Raw genomic sequence first — 18034 nt, forward strand, 5'->3', positions numbered from 1 at the left:
AGGCAGTTGAGGGGCTGAGACAACTATGTCCTCTAAATCCTCATAGAGACCTATAGTTTAAGTACAGTAGTGTATCTGATCACGGGACCCACGTGTGATTTCCCCTGGACTAGTAACGACATGGGGGGTCAGTTTGTTCCAAGCTTTTTGAAGGCAAGGACTTTGTCCTTCATATTTATATGTGTCAAATCCTGGTATCTTATAGAGATTAAGTAAGTGAGAGAAAGAATAAACTTTTGGGGCAAATGCTGAATTTTATTTCCTTCCTCCAATTTATTGAGATATATTGACATATAACATTGTATAAGTTTAAGGTATATGACATGATTTTCTGCATTTTAAAATATTAATTCAAAAGTAGACATGAGCTTTCTGTGATTTTCATAATAATGCTAAAAATGTATTTTATAAATACAAGAAATTATTTTCTTATTGTAATAGAAAACTTTTCAGTGTCTCCAGTAATTAGATTTAACTTCCTTTGGATAACACTCTTGATACACAAACAAAACCCAGTGGAGAGAAACATGAGTGAGAAAAACCCCAACCAGAGAGACCAGGTATTTACAACCCACCAATGAGTACCTCTGTCTCAACCAGTGGAAATATGTTACTTAAAAAAAGAAAAAGAAAAAAATAATACTGATATATAGGGTATATTTATTTATACGTGTGCCATTTTTACCAGCCCTTACTCCTCATAGTGACCATCATAAGCTATGTATATTGATAGTTATTCCCCTTTTACAGAAGAAGAAACTGAGATTCAGACGGGCTCGGCCAGGAGCCAGCCAGTGGCAGAGCCCCAAGTCAGTGCCTCACGGCTGTGCTCTTCTGGCCGGGCCAGGCTGCCTGCGGGCTTTCTGGGTTTCCTCTCCCTGGGCCTCTGTTCCTTGTTTGCTGTGGGGTTTGGATGCTTTCACATGTGAGTGAACCTGGCTCAGCCCACAACCAGGCAAACAGAAGCACCAGTCTCTGACAGGGCTCTGAGCAAATACGCCAGATCAGGCCTGTCCTACATGTACTTTGCCCCAGTGAATCAGCTCCTTGGAGGCCGGGCAGTTGCAAAGGTAACCGACTGGCTGTAGATTGGAGGGCCAGGTGAGTCTTGGTAGATGTGGCACCTGGACTTTGGCAGTCTCCACGAGGAGAGGAGACACTCTTGGGCCAGGTTCCTGGGACCGCGCTGAAGGAAGGTGGCAAGGCGTCAGAGCAGGTGTGTGGGAACCTAGCTACCTTGTGTCCTCTCTCTTACCTCTGCTTGCTGGGCTGTCAGATTAGTAGAGGCAACGTTGCCCTCACTGGGGCCAGGGAGGGTCATGGATGTGAACTCTCAAGTGTGACTTGTCACTGTGGATGGAACGCCTTCATTCTGAGAATCTTAGTTGCCCTTGGGTTGCTGCGTTTAATTATAACCCGAGGATTGATTTACTGGAGTTGATATCTCTTGACAACAAAATGACAGATTTTGGCGAAGAGATTGGGTGTTGTGCCTTTGCAGTCAGGGAAGGCTGCCCAGTGAAAATATCTGGGGACAAGGTGACGGAGACTTTCTTTCATGGGCTCAAATGGTATTGAGTTCCTCAGACCTTCAGGAAAGACCCACACATGGTTTCACTGTGTCTGGAGCATTTGGCCTTTGTTGGAATTTGCTAGAAAAAGCCTGCATTTTTTTTCAGGAAAGTGGGCTAACCTGGGTAAAAGGGTGCTAGTTTCCCTGAGCGGGGGTTGATCTTGAGGTGGAAGACACTTCTGCGCCTCGCTCTTCTGGACTGGTCTGTTTACAGCCCTCAGCTCATAGCGGTGGACCCTGGCTCTATGGCATTTGAGGAGAGTGACATGTTGATTTCCACACGTACCCTTTGACCTTTTGTTCTGATAAGAATTTTTATTTTAGGCAGGGAGTTTCAGGAGGGGGAGCAAGTGAAGTGGCTTCCATCAGAGTATTTCAACTGAAAACAGTTCCCAACAGAGAAAAAACAGGGTCTGACCGAGCTAACGAATTCTCCCATGCCTGAGCAGCAGAGAGGTCCGATGTGGGCTCTTCCTTTGGGGGCCGCTGGACGGGGCGGGGCGCTCCTCTGTGACATGGGCCGAGGAGCTTGGAAGGCAGTCTGAATTAGGAGCTGCTGCCCATTTGGAAGAATAAGTGGGGGAAATCAGTTTGATTCTGGGGAGACTTACAGGTTTTAAATCGCATCCAGGAGGATTACCAGGACATAGCTCTCTGGGCGGTCATGGAAGCAATCCCAAACTTTCGTCTTGTTGGCTCCCCGGAGGAGAGGCAGGCATTGCCTTGTTATAGGGCTGAGGACTAAAGGCCACTTTAAGGATTCAGGAAAGGTGTTTCTTGAGGCCAATTTAAGCTTCTTTTTGTTTAGGAAATGCCTTCAGCTGCCCTCAATATCCCAATCTTTGTCTCCAACACTAACTACTATTTATTGAACAGTTACCATAGACCAGATAGTGAACTGGGCACTTCATACGTTATCTCTAATTCTGACTGTAACCCTGCAAGCTAGTTATTATGATCCCCGTTTTATGGAGAAGGAAATTGAGGTTTGAATTAATTAACTAGCTATTAAGTGGCAGAGTTAGGATTTGACCTCTGGTCTAGATCTAAGCCCACTCTATCTCCATGATAGCATAGAATCCCCATAGTAAATGTTGAATCAGTATTTTCTGGTGGAATAAATGGACATTTATTTAATTGGAATACCTTGATAGGGTTTTGGAGCTTCATCTATTACTGTTCTGTCTCTCATGCCTCCCACATCTATTATTGCTCCAACTAATTGTACTTTTTAATTTTTAAAGCTACAACCACATACTAGTAGTTGTCTAGTCTGTTATTTATTTCACGTATCTGTTTGAGATTTTCCTCCAGATGTTTCTGTATCAATGGCTATGCGGTTTGTTTTAGATAGATTTTGAGAACCATAAGTGCTTTTTAAAAAATAAAAACCTCAACCAACCATCGTGTTTGGATATAAACCTAAAGTAATGATAATTTTGAGGTCTTTTTGTTTTTTCCTATAGGAAGATAAAATAACTACACAACTGACTAAAAAAGAGAGATATTCAGAAGGTCAGGGATGGAGCCCTGGATTCCCCAGCTGCCACCGCAGCCCCGGGGGAGGCCCCCAGCCCCATCCCAGGGTCCAGACCGAGGCCTTCGGAGAGATGGATATCATCAGCCTGTTCCTCACTCTTGGCACAAGGGAGAGAGGTTCCGTCAATGGCAAGACACCAGAAGGAGCTCCCAGCCACAGCAGGACCCCAAGGCAGACCACCAGCAGCCTCATTACGTACCCAGGCCCGGGGAATGGCATCAGCCGGTGCCCGGGGTGGACTATTACGAAGGGGGTTATCACCCTCACTTGTATTCAAGGTATGGTTTTAGAGCTTGGAATTGACCCAACTCTCCCGAGTGCTTACAGATTGTTCTTGTCCTTCTTCCTTTTCCTCTTATTTCTCCTTTTTGTTTTTTCTTTTTCCTCCTCCAACCTAGACATTGATGTAGCTAAACCCTTTACTCTCTCAAATTGACTGAAAAGAATAGTTCCCCTTTCTGTATCCCCTGGGGGTGCTGCTTAAAGAAGCCATCCGCATCTGATTGGGTGTTGGGGGCAGGGGAGAGGATAGAGAGGATGAAATTAAAGAGAGCAGATGAAACCCTCTATTCCAGGATTTCAAAAGGGCAATACTGTAACTATACGTAGACAATGGACTAGCTTCTCCTAGGCATCCCTATAAAAACTTTCTCATTGTCTTTGAGCCACTCTGATGCAGGGTTAGTATGACATCACCAGCATCAACAAGAGCCCTAGTACCTAGGATAGTATCTAACATGTGATAGGCATCCAGGGGGAAAAAAAAGCAATGAATGAATGGATGGGAACTAAAAAAAAAAAAAAGAAAAAAAAAATCAACCTCAGATAAAGCAGATGTAAGCTTGCAGGCTCCACATTCAGAAGGGAAGGGATCTCAGTGAGGCAATTCGAGGTTGGAGAATCTAGAATTCCTACTTCTGGGTTCTGAGAGCACTGGACGCACAATGTTTTATGGAATGTTGGAAGCCACATTCAGGTGGGGTGATATTTATCTGTCTGCAGATTCAGCACTGGAATTACGACAAATATTTTAAAGAATTTTGCCCCTACAAAATGCTAAAAAATTATTAATTCATGAAAATACTAACAATCTGAAATTTTCAAAGGAAATTATGTTAAGGACAGAGGCAATAAAAGCAATCAGATTTAAGATAGTTCAAGCTGACCTTTTCATCTCATTTCCATCTGTACTATGCCTGGGAATTGTAATGGCCTCGTGCTCATCTCTGGAAGGGGTTTTCTGGGATACTATCAGGGCAGGACTTTCTAAGATAATACCTTGTGTGGTTGGATGTAGGCAGTTGAAGAGTAAGAGGGATCATGGGGAGGAAGAATGAGACACTTTGCTATAAAGATCCCAGCTGTGTTCTGAATCAAAGCTCTTACTACTGCTCTGGGTCTGGATTTTCCGTGCATGGGATCTAGAATTAACTGTGCCTTTTAAGCAGGTTCTGGACCGGGGCCACAGTTTTGTCCTCTGAAGTTGTTTGTCCAATCTCCCGTTGGTTTCTCTCTTTACCACACTCATCCTTGAAATGACTGATTTTCTCTGTGCCATTTTAGGCCAGGCATTGATGATCCATACCAGAGGTATCACTCTCCAAGGGAAGAATATCCATATGGAAGTTATTACTACCCTAGGCACCCACAGCAGCAACCAGAAGAAAGAGGTATGGAATAACCTCCCAGAAGTCTTTGGGGTGGCTCAGCTGGTCTGATAGGCGGGGCAGAGGCCAAGGGAGCAATGCTCAGAACCTCACCTTGGGCACCTGCTCTACTGGGGTAGAAAGAACTGCCCCTGCCTACCTCTTTCTTGGCCAGATGAGGTCACGGCAAAGACACTACTGCTTGCTGTCTTGAGGAGAGGAGACAGAAGGCAGTCATTTTTCTTTGTACGTGTAGATGATAGTATTGAAACTTATCATTATGCTGCTAATATTAGGATAGTTTGCACTTCATTCACGTATTTTCTTCTGCTCATTATGGCCAAGATTATATTATAGTCTCTGACCAAATATCAGTGATGTACTCAAGTGTGTGACTGGCCTGTAATGAGTCTGACCACTATTTACCCTGAGGGTGCACATATGTGCCATTAGGAATTTATATCCTATACAACAGTAAGGCTTTAGATATATGCTAATGGCTGCTAGCAAAGAGAAATCTGTTTCAACATTGAACATATTTACACAACACACACACACACACACACACACACACCCCATCCTCACCATTGTACAGTTGTATAGGGCCATGCTAATTGGTTCAGTGAGGACTGAAGGGCATCTCACCATTAGCTCTCACGAATTTTACTCATTTTGGAAAATGTGTTTTGTACCTACTGTGCTCCAGTAACTCAGCTTCACAGCTTGTGTCTTTTCGGAACTTTTCACAAACAGAAAGTGACCTGCTTTATTTTGTTTTTTTTCTGAGGGTGCAGTGCCAAGGCAAGGGAGTCCTTATATCCGGCATGAAGACTATCGAGATCAAAAGTACCTCAATGAACATCATCATGAAAACCGGAATAGTCCATTTCGAGCAAACAGTGAGACCCAGTTCCAGTAAGTGTGAAAGGAGAGGCCAGGTCAACATGATTCAGCCAAACTCAAACTCTGTTAGGAAAATCTTTTAGCATCTGGTGCTGGGCCCTCACCTCTGGCAGCCCGTCTGCTTCTCTTGTGGGGATGTGGGAGTTTTGTTCTCGGGGATGGAGGTGTAGCCCAGGATGGCCCAGGCCAGGGTGAACAGGAACCCTGGGAGGAGAGATTCTTAACTCAGAGATGTGGCTCTCAAACCTGGACTAGCCTGAGTCCTGTTTCTTGACGTCCATCAGAAAGCAGGGCCTTTATTCTATGTTGGTCTCAGGACAAGTGTGGCCTTGCAAAAGTTCTCATGATTGGGTCCTGCCCGGGGCTGGGATGCTTCTCTTCTGCCTACTCCTGTGCCCTAAGAACAGGACATCTTTTAGGATCAGGCAAGCAGGGGATGGGAACAGCCTTTTATACTAGTACGGGTCCTGGTGCCCTTAGGTCTGGCACCTTTACCCTGGAACCCATCAATCCCACTGCTCTGATTTAAGTCATTCTAGATGTCAGGCAGCAGGGACCACCCTTCTCTGCAGGGTTCGGGGCAGCTTCTAGCAACTGCACTGGGGAGCCAAGGAGCCCCTATCTTCCTGGTGTTAACAGACTGAGGTGGTAAATGGAAGGACAGTGCTTCTCTCTGCAGCACACAGGCCAACCTGACACCTGTCCGCACTCGACAACAGAACCACCTCCCGCAGAGAGCAGCTCAGCCTTGCTGGCTTGCCCAGGACCCCCTCTCACCTCTCCTGTCATTTTGCTGCAGATCTCAGAGTGGGAACCCTTATAGAGACAGCCCTGCTTCTAACTCTGGACAGGAGTGGCCTGGGGACCTGCTTCCGGAGAGTCTGCTAACTGGGGCCCAGAAGAATAAGGTAACTTGAAGTGACATGGGGCTGGTGGCCTGTGACAGTGCCTTCCAACTACATCGTCAGCAGTGGCAGGACAGAGCCCTGGAGACGGGGCCTCCAGTGGCCAGCAGACTGAACATCCAATTCTTCCTCTCTTGGCAGAGTCTCCACTCATCCCTCCTCTTTTCTCCATTTTTCTGTTTCAACCCAAAGGGCCTGGGGCCCTGATCTGGCCCTTTTACATTTTTGCCAAATTGGCTGAATCGGGAAATGTCACACAAGTCACTCTGAGGTGCTGGTAAACAGAGGAGAGGCTGCCAGCAGTTTGGTTCACCCAGGAAGTGGGAAGTTGCTAGAATCTTTTAATTCAGGGCTGAAAAGCAGCGCTTGAAGCCTGTCTTGACATTTAATTGTTATTTATTATTATTATTTTTTTTTTGCAAAGCATTCTTTTTAAATACAAATTTATTGATTTTAGAGAGGGAAGGAGAATGAGAGAGAGATAGAAACATCAATAATGAGAGAAAATCATTGACCGGCTGCCTCTTGCATGCTCCACACTGGGGATAGAGTCTGCAACCTGGGCATGTGCCCTGACCAGGAATTGAACCCTGATCTCCTGGTTCATAGGTCAATGCTCAATCACCGAGCCATGCCAGCTTGGCTGTCTTGACTTTTTAGAAGACCATCTCTACCACCTGTCTTCTAAAATCTTACTGTGTATACCACCTGGGTAAAAAAATGGAGCTCTTAAATAAAAAAAAACCTCACATATTTATTTTGGAAAAATTTTAGGTTTATGGAAAAGATGCAAAGACACTGTGGTGACCGGCTTTTAATTTTTGACAGTCTTGTATAAATTTTTGTTTCCATGATTGGATTTGTATGATTTTTTAGAACAGTTTCTTCTGTCTACCTAATGCTCAGTAGGGCAGGCCACGTGCTATCATGAAAGCAGGCATACACATACAACACTTTACAGTGACAGAGAGCTTTTGCATCCAATGTTTTATTTGTATCCTCCCAGGAGGTAAGCTCCATGAAATTTTTGTATGCCTATATCCCCAGGGGAAGCACAGCGCCTAGAGCATAGTAGGTGCTCATTAAATAGCTGGTGAATGAATGCATGATTAAGTACTTGAACTATGCAGGACAGCTATGATTATCTATATTATAGATGAGAATACCCAGCTCAGAGAGCCCAAGCCACTTGTCATAAGGTCATAGACGCTTGATATTGACAAAGCTGGGATTTGATTCCAGGCCTCCTGCCCCTCCTGGGCCCAAGGCCTGCACTCTTTCCACTGGAACATCTGCATCCCTTAGCGAACACCTGTCAATCGAATCATCCATCCCTTTCCTTTCAACACATTCACATTCACTGTATTTATTTTAAAGTTCGGAACACTTGGGAGGACCATCTTTCTGAAACTGTTTCTGATTCTTCCCATGTGTTTTTGTTGTTTTCACTTCCAGCCACCACTGCCCCAGGAGTCCAACCTGCTTGAGCAGCATGAGTCTGGCCTCAGCTCCAGTGGCTATGAGCTCAGTCAATACATGGCAGATGCCTCCGAGCCTTATGTCCCCACGGCTTCAACAGTTTGGAGACCAGTGAAGGCTGGTGGGTGCTGAAGTGATCAAAGGAGTTGGTTGTGTCTGATGGGAAGAGGGCTGGGGGCAAGTTTCTCGGAAAGACACCTTACCGTGGCTTCCAAGAGTAGAGCATTGTTCACCTCATTTGCTTACACAGGTTTCCTGGGCAGAGGTCCGCTTGGCTCCATTTCCCACCTTTTCTCTTTACTGGACATTGCATCATAGCGGGTTCTCGGTAGGGAACCCTGCCCCTAGCCATACTGGGCACGCTTTGGTGCTTTTAAGTAGCAGGTGAAGGAAGTTAGGGCTGGAGTCAGGTTGGTAAAGCAAGGGCAGGCCACAAAGCATTATCGCTTTGTCTGGATGTGGCTGACTTGTCTAGTCCCGGCCTCTCTCCATTGCCAAGAGTCTGGGCCTTGCGTGCTATTACCATTTGGACCAACCATAACATCCTTGCATTATGTTCTGACATATTCTCAGGGGCTTACATCTGCTTCTACTGTAGCCCACCCAGAATCTTATCTGGGTCCTAGGTGGAATTTACACAGAAATGTGTTTGTGGCATCCTGCTAAGTAGAGAAAAGCAGTGGCAGTCATGCTAACAGTGTCCACCTGTGTCTGTTGATCAGAGGCTGACTTGGCAGCTGATCCCAAGGCACCCATGAAGTTCTACGTCCCTCATGTGCCTGCGAGTTTTGGGCCAGGAGGTCAGTTGGTGTGTGTGTGTCCCAACTTCCCCAGTGACGGGCAGACGGCCCTTGTTGAACTGCACAGCATGGAGGTAAATAAGAGTCTTTGTTCCCAGAATGCTCCCTGCTCCCCTTTGCCTGAGCCTGGCATCTCCTGGAACAGGAGCCTCTTATGGGGAACTGGGTGGGGATCTTCTCTGAAAGAGGTGATGCTGGACTTCCGTTTTCCCTGAGATGCTATTGGCTCAGTTTCAGCCACTGGCGAACTCGCTTTCTCCATGAGGAGGCATGAGCTGCACTTTGGGACCACAGCCTTGGTTTCTGATATTGGGCATTGTTTGGACATTGTCTTGAAGAGCAAATCTAATTTTTGTTCCAGGTTATTCTTAATGATTCTGAGGAACAAGAAGAGATGAGAACTTTCTCAGGACCCCTGATCAGGTAAATGAGCATTTGAACAGCCGAGTAAAGCCTTTTGAGACATACACAGTCTTCCTGCTAAGAATAGGATTTTGGGGGTATTTGTTCTTGGCTTCTTTGAAAGAAAATGTCTGTCCCCATTAGAGTAGAATTTTCTGTGCTACCAGACAGAGCCTAATGTGGCCTGATCCTTTTTTGAGAAGCAACTTACTAGTTGAAGAGGGGGAAGAACAATTAATGTGAAGGTTTAAAAATCTGAAATCAGTTCCATTTTGCAGAGGTGACATGGTAGGAGGTTTTAGTGTTCCGTGTTCCTAACAGACATTAGTGCGGAAGTGCAGCATCATCCGGGACGTCACAGACAAGTGGATCATAGTGGGGAAAAAGGCTTGCCTTTTTCTGGAGAGGGAACTGGTCCAAGTGAATTCCTGGATGGTGTGCAAGTCTGCCCTCTGCAGGATTGAGCTAGAACTGCTTTTAAATGCCCAGTCCCTTCTGATAAATATTCAGTGTCCTGACTGATGAGAACATCTGGGTTCTGGCCCTAGGCATCTTACTAACTAGATATACCATGGCAGACAGGCCATTTAACTCTCTTTGGCCTTAGTTTTCCCCTTAAGAAATTATGTCACACTGGTTCTGCCCACTCCAGGCAATGGCCATGAGACACAAGTGAGATTTATGCACATGGAAGCCCTTTAAATAGCAACACCGTTATATAAATGTATTCTTAACCTGGATCTTTCCCTCTAAGAAAATACCCATTTAGTATTTTGACAGCTCTTTTAAGTAAAATGAGTATGTTTATTTCTTACACTCAGGTATACAGATGTGAGCAGAGCATCAAATTGGGTATTTTGGACACTAGGATACTGATCCCAATTGGGCATTGATATTATTAAATAGTCTTAAGCAAATAATACTGCCTGTTTATTGAGCACTTAATATATGCTACATAACTTGCTAATTTCTTTTTTGTATGGAGGTAGATTTTTTACAATTATTCTGACCTTAGGGGGAAAAGCTGAGGCTCAGAGGAGATAAGAAAGTTTTGTCAGCTGAGACATGGCAAGCTAGATTTAAGTCCAGAGTTGCCTGACTCCAAAGAGTGCTCTTGCCTGCTACCCAAGGCAGATATTTCAGGTCTCGGGGGCCTCAGTCTCCTCACCTGTAAAATGGAGAAAGTAAATGCGAGAACATCTGAAGTTTCTTCCTGTTCCACAAAGAAACAGCTGTACTGTAGCTACTAGTATAGACTTGTTCTCCCTGTCCTGGTCCTGGCTTGTTGGGTCCATCCAGCACCCTCACACTAGGGGAGGAGCTCACGGTCCGGCATGGGGAAGAGTCTGCCCGCTCACCCTTTGCTCCCTGAAATCTCTCCATAGGGAAGATGTCCACAAGGTGGACATCATGACCTTTTGCCAGCAGAAAGCAGCTCAGAGCCGCAAATCAGAGACACCCGAGAGCAGAGATGCAGCTCTACTATGGCAACTGTTGGTTCTGCTTTGTCGACAGAATGGGGTGAGTATCACCCCTCTGATGGGTGGGCAGGAGCAGGCTGTATTGAAATGTAAGCCTTCCTGGGATAAGTATAATTTGGCTTATGACATAATAATAAAAATTAATAGTAAAGAAGCAACACGTGGTCTCCCAAATTGCTCAGATGTCAGTGCCAGTTTGCCAAAACTGACCTTCACTTTGCCCTTCTGTACTGGCCTGGGTTATAGAGAAGGTGTTGGGTTACTGCACCAGCCAGATGATACTCCTATGAGAGTGTGCACATTTCTTTGTGGCACCTGAGTGTGAGACACAGCAATCCAGTGCTGGCCTCCCCAGGAAGAAGGCAGGCCCTTCCGTGTCTACTTCTTCACCCCCATGAGGATGAAGAGGACTCTTTCTCCCTCAGGATGACCCTCTTTGCCTTGCAGTCCATGGTGGGGTCTGACATTGCGGAGCTGCTGATGCAAGACTGCAAGAAGCTGGGGAAGTACAAGAGGCAGCCGCCCGTGGCCAACCTCATCAACCTGACCGATGACGACTTGCCAGTGCTCAGCTCAGGGACCCCAAACCTGCTCACTGGGGAGATCCCCCCCAGTGTGGAGACACCCGCCCAGATCGTGGAGAAATTCACTAAGCTGCTCTACTACGGAAGGAAGAAGGCAAGTGCTCTTCGGCAGGCTTGTTTACAAAAGTAACCACTGTCCGTCCCCACCACTCAGTCCTCCTCCAATTAGATAAGGAATATATATTCACTTTATATATTCACTGGAGTTCAGGAAGGTACAAAGAAGAAAATAAAAAACACCCATAATCCTACCATTAAAAGATAACACCAGTTACCATTTGGATATATTTACTTCTAGCTTTTTTTTCTATGCATATAATGTATATTCTAAATAAAATAAAATAATTTCTTTTTTTTTCTTCTAAATACTCCCATGGCATTAAAATGTATCACTTAAAAAATGGTTGGATAGAGTGGGAGGAGGTAGAAGTGAGTATAAGGAGGATAAATGGTAGTGGAAGGAGACTTGACTTGGGGTGGTGAACACACAATAAAATATACAGATGATGTGTTATAGAAATCTACACCTGAAACATATCTAACTTTATTAACCAATGCCACTCCAATAAATTCAATAAAAAAGATTCTACATGAGTAAAAAAACTGCTTGGACAATATTCCAACATATGAGGGAATCATATTTTATTTAACCAATCCACTATTGTCAACTATGTGGGCTATCGACTATTTTGTCACCCATTATAAATTATACACTTAGCACATGTCATGTAAGTCTCTTTAGGATAAACTTCTATAAGTGAAATTACTGGGTTGAAGGGCATGCACTTTTTAAAAGTTCTTCAAGTATATATACTAAATTAGTTTCTGGAAAGTTTGTTTACAAGCTGTACCCCCACCAGCTGTATCTAAGGGGTTCCTGCCAATATTGAACACTTTACTTCAGCAGATGAAGTGATGTCTTGCTTATTTTTTTGATATGTAAACTAGACAACATTATTTCTTTACATTTGCTAGTGAGCTATATTTGATAAATAAAATGGTAAGGTATTAAAGTGTACATTGTAGTGATTATAAAAATGTATACATTGCAAAAGGATTCCCCTCCCCATCGAGTTAAGTGACAAATCCATCACCTCACGTATTTACCTGTTTTTATGCCTTGTTTAAGTCAAACTCACATTTTACAAAAGTCTTAAATTAACTTAAATATTATAATATGTGATTAAAATCAGTGTGAATCAATTTTATTAAAAAAATGGAAAGATAAAAAGAGATATAATGGGGAAATGGTGCCCCCACCTCTTCTGCTCTCCTGTGAAAGCAGCCACAGATGGCATGTAAATGAGTGGGCGTGGCTGTGCTCCAGTAAAACTTAATGGACATATAAATTTGTCTTATATATAATTTTCATGTGTAATGAAATACTGTTCTTTTATTTCCACCACCTCTCCCCCCATCCCTTCGCACATTTAAAAAATGTAAAAGCTATTCTTAGCTTGTGGGTTGAATTTAGCTACATTTTGTTGACCCCTGCTCCTTATACTCTATAAATATCTTCCTTATTATGATTATGTTTTATGGCTGCAGAGGTCTCTATAGACAAATTATAATTAATTGAACCCTTATAGATTGACATTTAGATTCTGCCCAATCTTTTGCTGCTACAAACAATGCCTCAATGACTACCCATTGCCATTTGCCTTATGTAGATAGTGTAGGTGTGACAAATTTCTAGATGTGGAGGTGTTGGGTCAAAGGGTAGATGGTTTGTAATTTTGGTAGATAATGACAAATTGCCTTGTTGGAGGTTGTACCAGTGTACTCTCCCAGCAATGTATGAGGCTGGTTAAATCTGTGGGTGTGGAACCCATGGATATAGAGGGTGACTGTACCATCTGGCTACTTGTATTTTTAGACTCAGTCCTAGGGGGGAGGTGTTTCTCATTTTTGGTGCTCAGGTTCATAAAAGTACTGTGTACCGGTAACTTTTGCTTGCAATAAGGCCAACTGGAAGCTATGTTTGAGGGGGATTTAATGAAATAGCATGATGGATTTTGACAAAGTGGAGGCTGGAGAAAAGGACAACTTAGAAATACATGCCAGTTAAAGCCCATTTCCCATATGAGGCTCTCAGAGTCTTCGTGCTCAGGGGACAGTGGTACCTAAGCACAGGGGAAGGTGAAGGAGAAACATTGAATGTGATGCTTTGTTTTCAGGAAGCCTTGGAGTGGGCCATGAAGAACCATTTATGGGGCCATGCTTTGTTCCTGTCCAGCAAAATGGACGCCAGGACTTACAACTGGGTCATGAGTGGGTGAGCTGGGGACTTGCATTGGAGACCAAGGGAGCAGAGTGACCCCCCCAATAAATGTGGGGGACAGTGGGGAGAAATCCAAGATGCATTGAGAGCTCTATGCTCCCCTCTCCCCCATTCCAAGCATCTTTCCAGTTTCTGTTTTCTGAGCTGGATGTAGCATTTCTCTTCCCCAGGTCCTTTTAATCTGGATACAGTACATTCTACCTGCCAAGCTGAATAAAACGTTTTAGTAATATTTCCCAGAGTCAGGATTTCCACAGAGTTAAGTGGGTTTCTATATTGCAATAGCCTTCTTCCTTGGGAAGGGCTGTTCTAGATAGTTCCATCAGTGAGGGAATACAAATGATCATGTGAGGTTAATAAACAGAGCCTTAGGACTGAGGATTAGTACATGTCTATTGCTTAGTCTTGCAGTGGAGGTATGGGTGCTGAGGAGAAGGTAGGGATACAGGTAGCAGGACCATGAGCTGTGGTAGGAAAGGGGATTATGGGACTGGGAATTAGATCAGGAAGTCTTCATCAAGGGTGGTGGGAGTTGACAAAACCAAAGGGGTACATTTATTTTTATTTTTATTATTTATTTATTTATTTTAAAAAATATATTTTATTGATTTTTTTACAGAGAGGAAGAGAGAGGGATAGAGTTAGAAACATCGATGAGAGAGAATCATTGATCAGCTGCCTCTTGCACACCTCCTACTGGGGATGTGCCCGCAACCAAGGTACATGCCCTTGACAGGAATCGAACCTGGGACCTTTCAGTCTGCAGGCCGATGCTCTGTCTATTGAGCCAAACCGGTTTTGGCTGAAGGGGTACATTTAGTTAGAAATCATGCCAGCATGTCAAGATTCGGGTGCCAGGTGGACCAGGACAAATGCCCAAACCAGGATGAGATATGAATGGAGGTATGAGTACACAGCCAGCAGTTTGGAATAAAGTGGATGAAACAGCAAAAGAGAATCAGGATCACTGGAGAGGGTAGGTGTAGGGGTGCTCTCTAGTTACCGAAAATGGCTACTTAGTGCTTAGTAAGTGCTCTACAGACCCAGGCTAGCCATGGGCTGGGCACGGAGGAGGGCTGCTAAGGTAGCAGGGAGGGGCTGGAAAAGAGGGGCCCACAGGGAAGAGGTGCAGGTTAACTGCTAGGGCTCTTCAGGACCCTTGGAAATGTTGGCGGGTCACCTCCATGATGGAGGGAGGCCTACAGAAATGGTTGCTCAAGAGTTAGGGTGTCAGTGCCAAGGAGCAGAAAATCTCCCTCAACAATGGGATCTTCCTGGGGTGTGTGGTGGAATGAAGATTCTGCCTCCCCCCCCCCCAAAGTGGGTGTGACAAAAGCACAACAGAAAAGCAGAGGAACTCTTGTTCCAAAAGAAGCTGCTACAATCAAATAAAAATGTACCGAGGCCTGAGCCTCATGGGCAATGGGGTGAAGACTCTTTTGGCTTGGTCACCACTGATGGTCACCTCTCTCCACAGTTTCACAAGCACACTGGCGCTCAATGACCCACTGCAGACCCTCTTCCAGCTCATGTCGGGGAGGATCCCACAAGCAGCCACGGTACCCTTTAACGCCCCAGCATCCTGAGGGTTTAGCGGGTGGAGACTGCTCTGGAACAGGGGATGGCTTTGAAGATTAAAAGTCAAAATAATTGTTAATCACTTACCATGTGTTAAGCACTCTGATTCATATTATGTCATTTAATGCATGGAGGTAGGGGTTACTGTCCCTGCTTTGCAGACGTGAAAACTAAGGTACAGAGTGTGAGATGACCCATGGTCACAGAGCTAGTGAGTAGTGGAGTCAGGATGGGCCCAGGTCTGTGATTACAAAGACCTTGCCAGTCGCACAGTAACACATCTGCCTGCTTTGTTTGAATAACAAGAAACTGTTCTCTAGACTTCTATAGACTACTTTCCTTTTCCTCCATTGCACCTTGATCTTCAAAGCTGGACTTAGAATTTACACATTGTCTAGAGCTGGATATGGCTCAGGTGACATCTGAGACCAGCCAGATAGTTTTCCACTTTAAGAGGTCTTTTTGCTCAGGTATTCCTTCCGTATCTTTGAAGTCCAATAATGAGGATACATCTTCGTTGATAGTCTCGGTCAGTTTTTTTCTTGGGATGCAGGATGCTCTTTTACTAAGTGTATTCTTATCTTACAGTCCAGAAAAGTTTTCTTGAATTATATTCTTCAGTATTTGTTTTATTCTATTATTTTGATTTACTTTTCAGGAACTCCATTTGTACACATTTCATATATTAAATGAACTTTAGATATGTGAATTACAGAGATGTGCAAAAGTAGGTTTACATTTATGAATATACAAAACAGTTAATAAAGTTATTGTAATAATCATAACCTATATTTTTTCATACCAACCACTGTAAACCTATTTTTGCCCACCCCTGTATATAATTTTCTCTTTAAAAAACTTTATTTGTTTTATTCATTTATTTATTTATTTGTCTCTTTTAATTTCTACTCTGATTGTGTTTTCATCATTGTCTTTTAGTTTTTATATTCTTTGCATTTTGGTCCTCATTTCTTTGGTGTTTCTCCCACTTCCTCCTTGAGCTCTGCAGGTCACATGTTATCTCCTCCTGTTCCCACCACCTCTTCCCTGAGCTCTCAAAACTGAGCTTTAGGCCCTTGCTTCACAGAAATTGTTTCATCACTTTATTTTATTTAAATTCATGAGAAAATATGTGGTGACAATTCTTGGTTTTATAACATTTTTTTTCCTGGTGAATGTTCTTTTGACCTTGCATTTATTTTCTCAGTTACTTCTCGCCCTTTATCTTTGCAGCATGTTTGTGCAGACTCTGTGCTTGTTCCTTTACAGAAGTCGCGTCTTCTCTGGCCCGCTATTTGTGGGAGGTTTGTGCTGGGAGGGACGAGGGCCTTTGCAGGCCACCTGGCGCTGCTCGCATCCCCTGGTGTTTCCTGTGAACGTCTGTGTGGCCTTCGCTGCTCCTCAGCCAGTGAAGGTGGCTGAGGGTCCTTTCCCTCTGTGTTCTGTCTGTGTGCTCGCGAATGCACCTCTGTTCACTCGTCATCACTTGGCAGCCTTTTCTTGTATTTTGAGGTTTGGGTTTCTGCTGACACCTAGCTTTAATGGAAATGGACCTCACAATTGCTTTTTGATTTTTCTTATTGCTTGGGCACAACTCCACACAAAAGGGAAATGATCACTTACATGCCCCATCATCAAGCCAACTGGTTACACTGGAACACTGAGTCCGCCTCCCAGTTCGGCCGAAAGCCTGCGCCCTGCAGTGAGATTGCATCATGTCATAAAAAGCAGGAAATGATGCAGTCAGTTTACAATCCCTTGGCTCAGGGCAATGGCAGAGTTAGCTACATGTTCCCTACTTGTAGATGAGAAAGAAAACCAAGGAGTCAGAGGTGATGTGCCAATGCTGTATTTGATCTCAGGGCTGGAGAGTTTCCTGGCCTCACAGGGTCCCGTAAAAACTAGACTTCAGTTACTTGTGATGAGGGGTGTAGTGGGAAAAAAGCACGACCACCAGAAATCATAGGTGTGGGCTGCCAGCACAGGTATAACCTAGCTTCTGCCCCTCTGCGTTGTGAACTTGACTTTGTTCCTTAATCACAGAGCCTCAGTTTCTCATGTTTGTGGGCATTTTGATGCCTAACCAATAGTTATTGTGAAAATTGAAGGAGAGAGAATATCTGAACACATCAACCATCATGCTTGACGTGTTGAAGTTAGTTAATAAGTATTTGTGCTTTCTCACTCTCTCTCCATAGATCTAATTTATAGTGACTTTTAAAAATCACTTGAGGAGACAGAAAAATGTCTTTCAAGTTTTTGTTGTTTTTAGCAAAGGCTTTTCTTTTGTTGGTTTCTTTAGTTCCAGCAAAAAAGAGCCTGGTGCACATGTGAAGATGGGGATAATAATAGTACCCAAAGCACGGGGCTGTTCCCAGGAGAAATGCTTAGCACAGGGCATGGCTCATGGCTGGAGTGTAATAAGTGAGAACTGCTATTAGGATTGTGACTTATTATTATCTTCATTCTCATTCACACTGCATTGCCCAGATAAACAGTAACTGTAAAATGGAGTCGGATAAAGCTTCTTTTGTTCCTTGGGATAATTACAAAGACCAAGTAATTGTGAATAGTTTTGACCTCCACATCTTAGCTTTTACTGTCAATCTCCTGTTCCACCCGCTCTATGTAACAACTGGAAGTTAAGCTGGTCTGCAAAGCACCTCTTTTTTTTTGCTTTGTGTGTGTGTGTGTGTGTGTGTGTGTGTGTGTGTGTGTGTAACTACATGTAATTTATAAAGTGAAAACCAGCTTTACCTAATTATCTTATTTTAGTATCAACAGTAACCCTCTTAGGTAGAAATTATGATCTCCGTTAAAGAGATGAGGAAACAAAGGTTTAATCACATCGAGAAACTTGCT

At 44.0% G+C, this 18034-nt stretch overlaps 1 protein-coding gene across 1 annotated transcript in view; it reads left to right on the forward strand.

Moving 5' to 3' along the window:
• The first annotated feature begins 1076 nt into the window (after nt 1–1076).
• The window catches only part of LOC118721353 (protein transport protein Sec16B-like), a 33833-nt gene continuing 16875 nt past the window's right edge, over nt 1077–18034 (forward strand). The window contains 12 exon segments of the mRNA XM_045583189.1: nt 1077–1216; nt 3040–3391; nt 4677–4783; nt 5554–5674; nt 6462–6570; nt 8023–8167; nt 8769–8920; nt 9208–9269; nt 10634–10769; nt 11177–11407; nt 13491–13588; nt 15072–15153. Coding sequence (XP_045439145.1) covers nt 3096–3391; nt 4677–4783; nt 5554–5674; nt 6462–6570; nt 8023–8167; nt 8769–8920; nt 9208–9269; nt 10634–10769; nt 11177–11407; nt 13491–13588; nt 15072–15153 — 1539 coding nt within the window. The 5' untranslated portion in view covers nt 1077–1216; nt 3040–3095.

This window comes from Pipistrellus kuhlii, unplaced genomic scaffold (assembly GCF_014108245.1).
Source record: "Pipistrellus kuhlii isolate mPipKuh1 unplaced genomic scaffold, mPipKuh1.p scaffold_m20_p_18, whole genome shotgun sequence".
In the NCBI taxonomy this organism is placed as follows: domain Eukaryota; kingdom Metazoa; phylum Chordata; class Mammalia; order Chiroptera; family Vespertilionidae; genus Pipistrellus; species Pipistrellus kuhlii.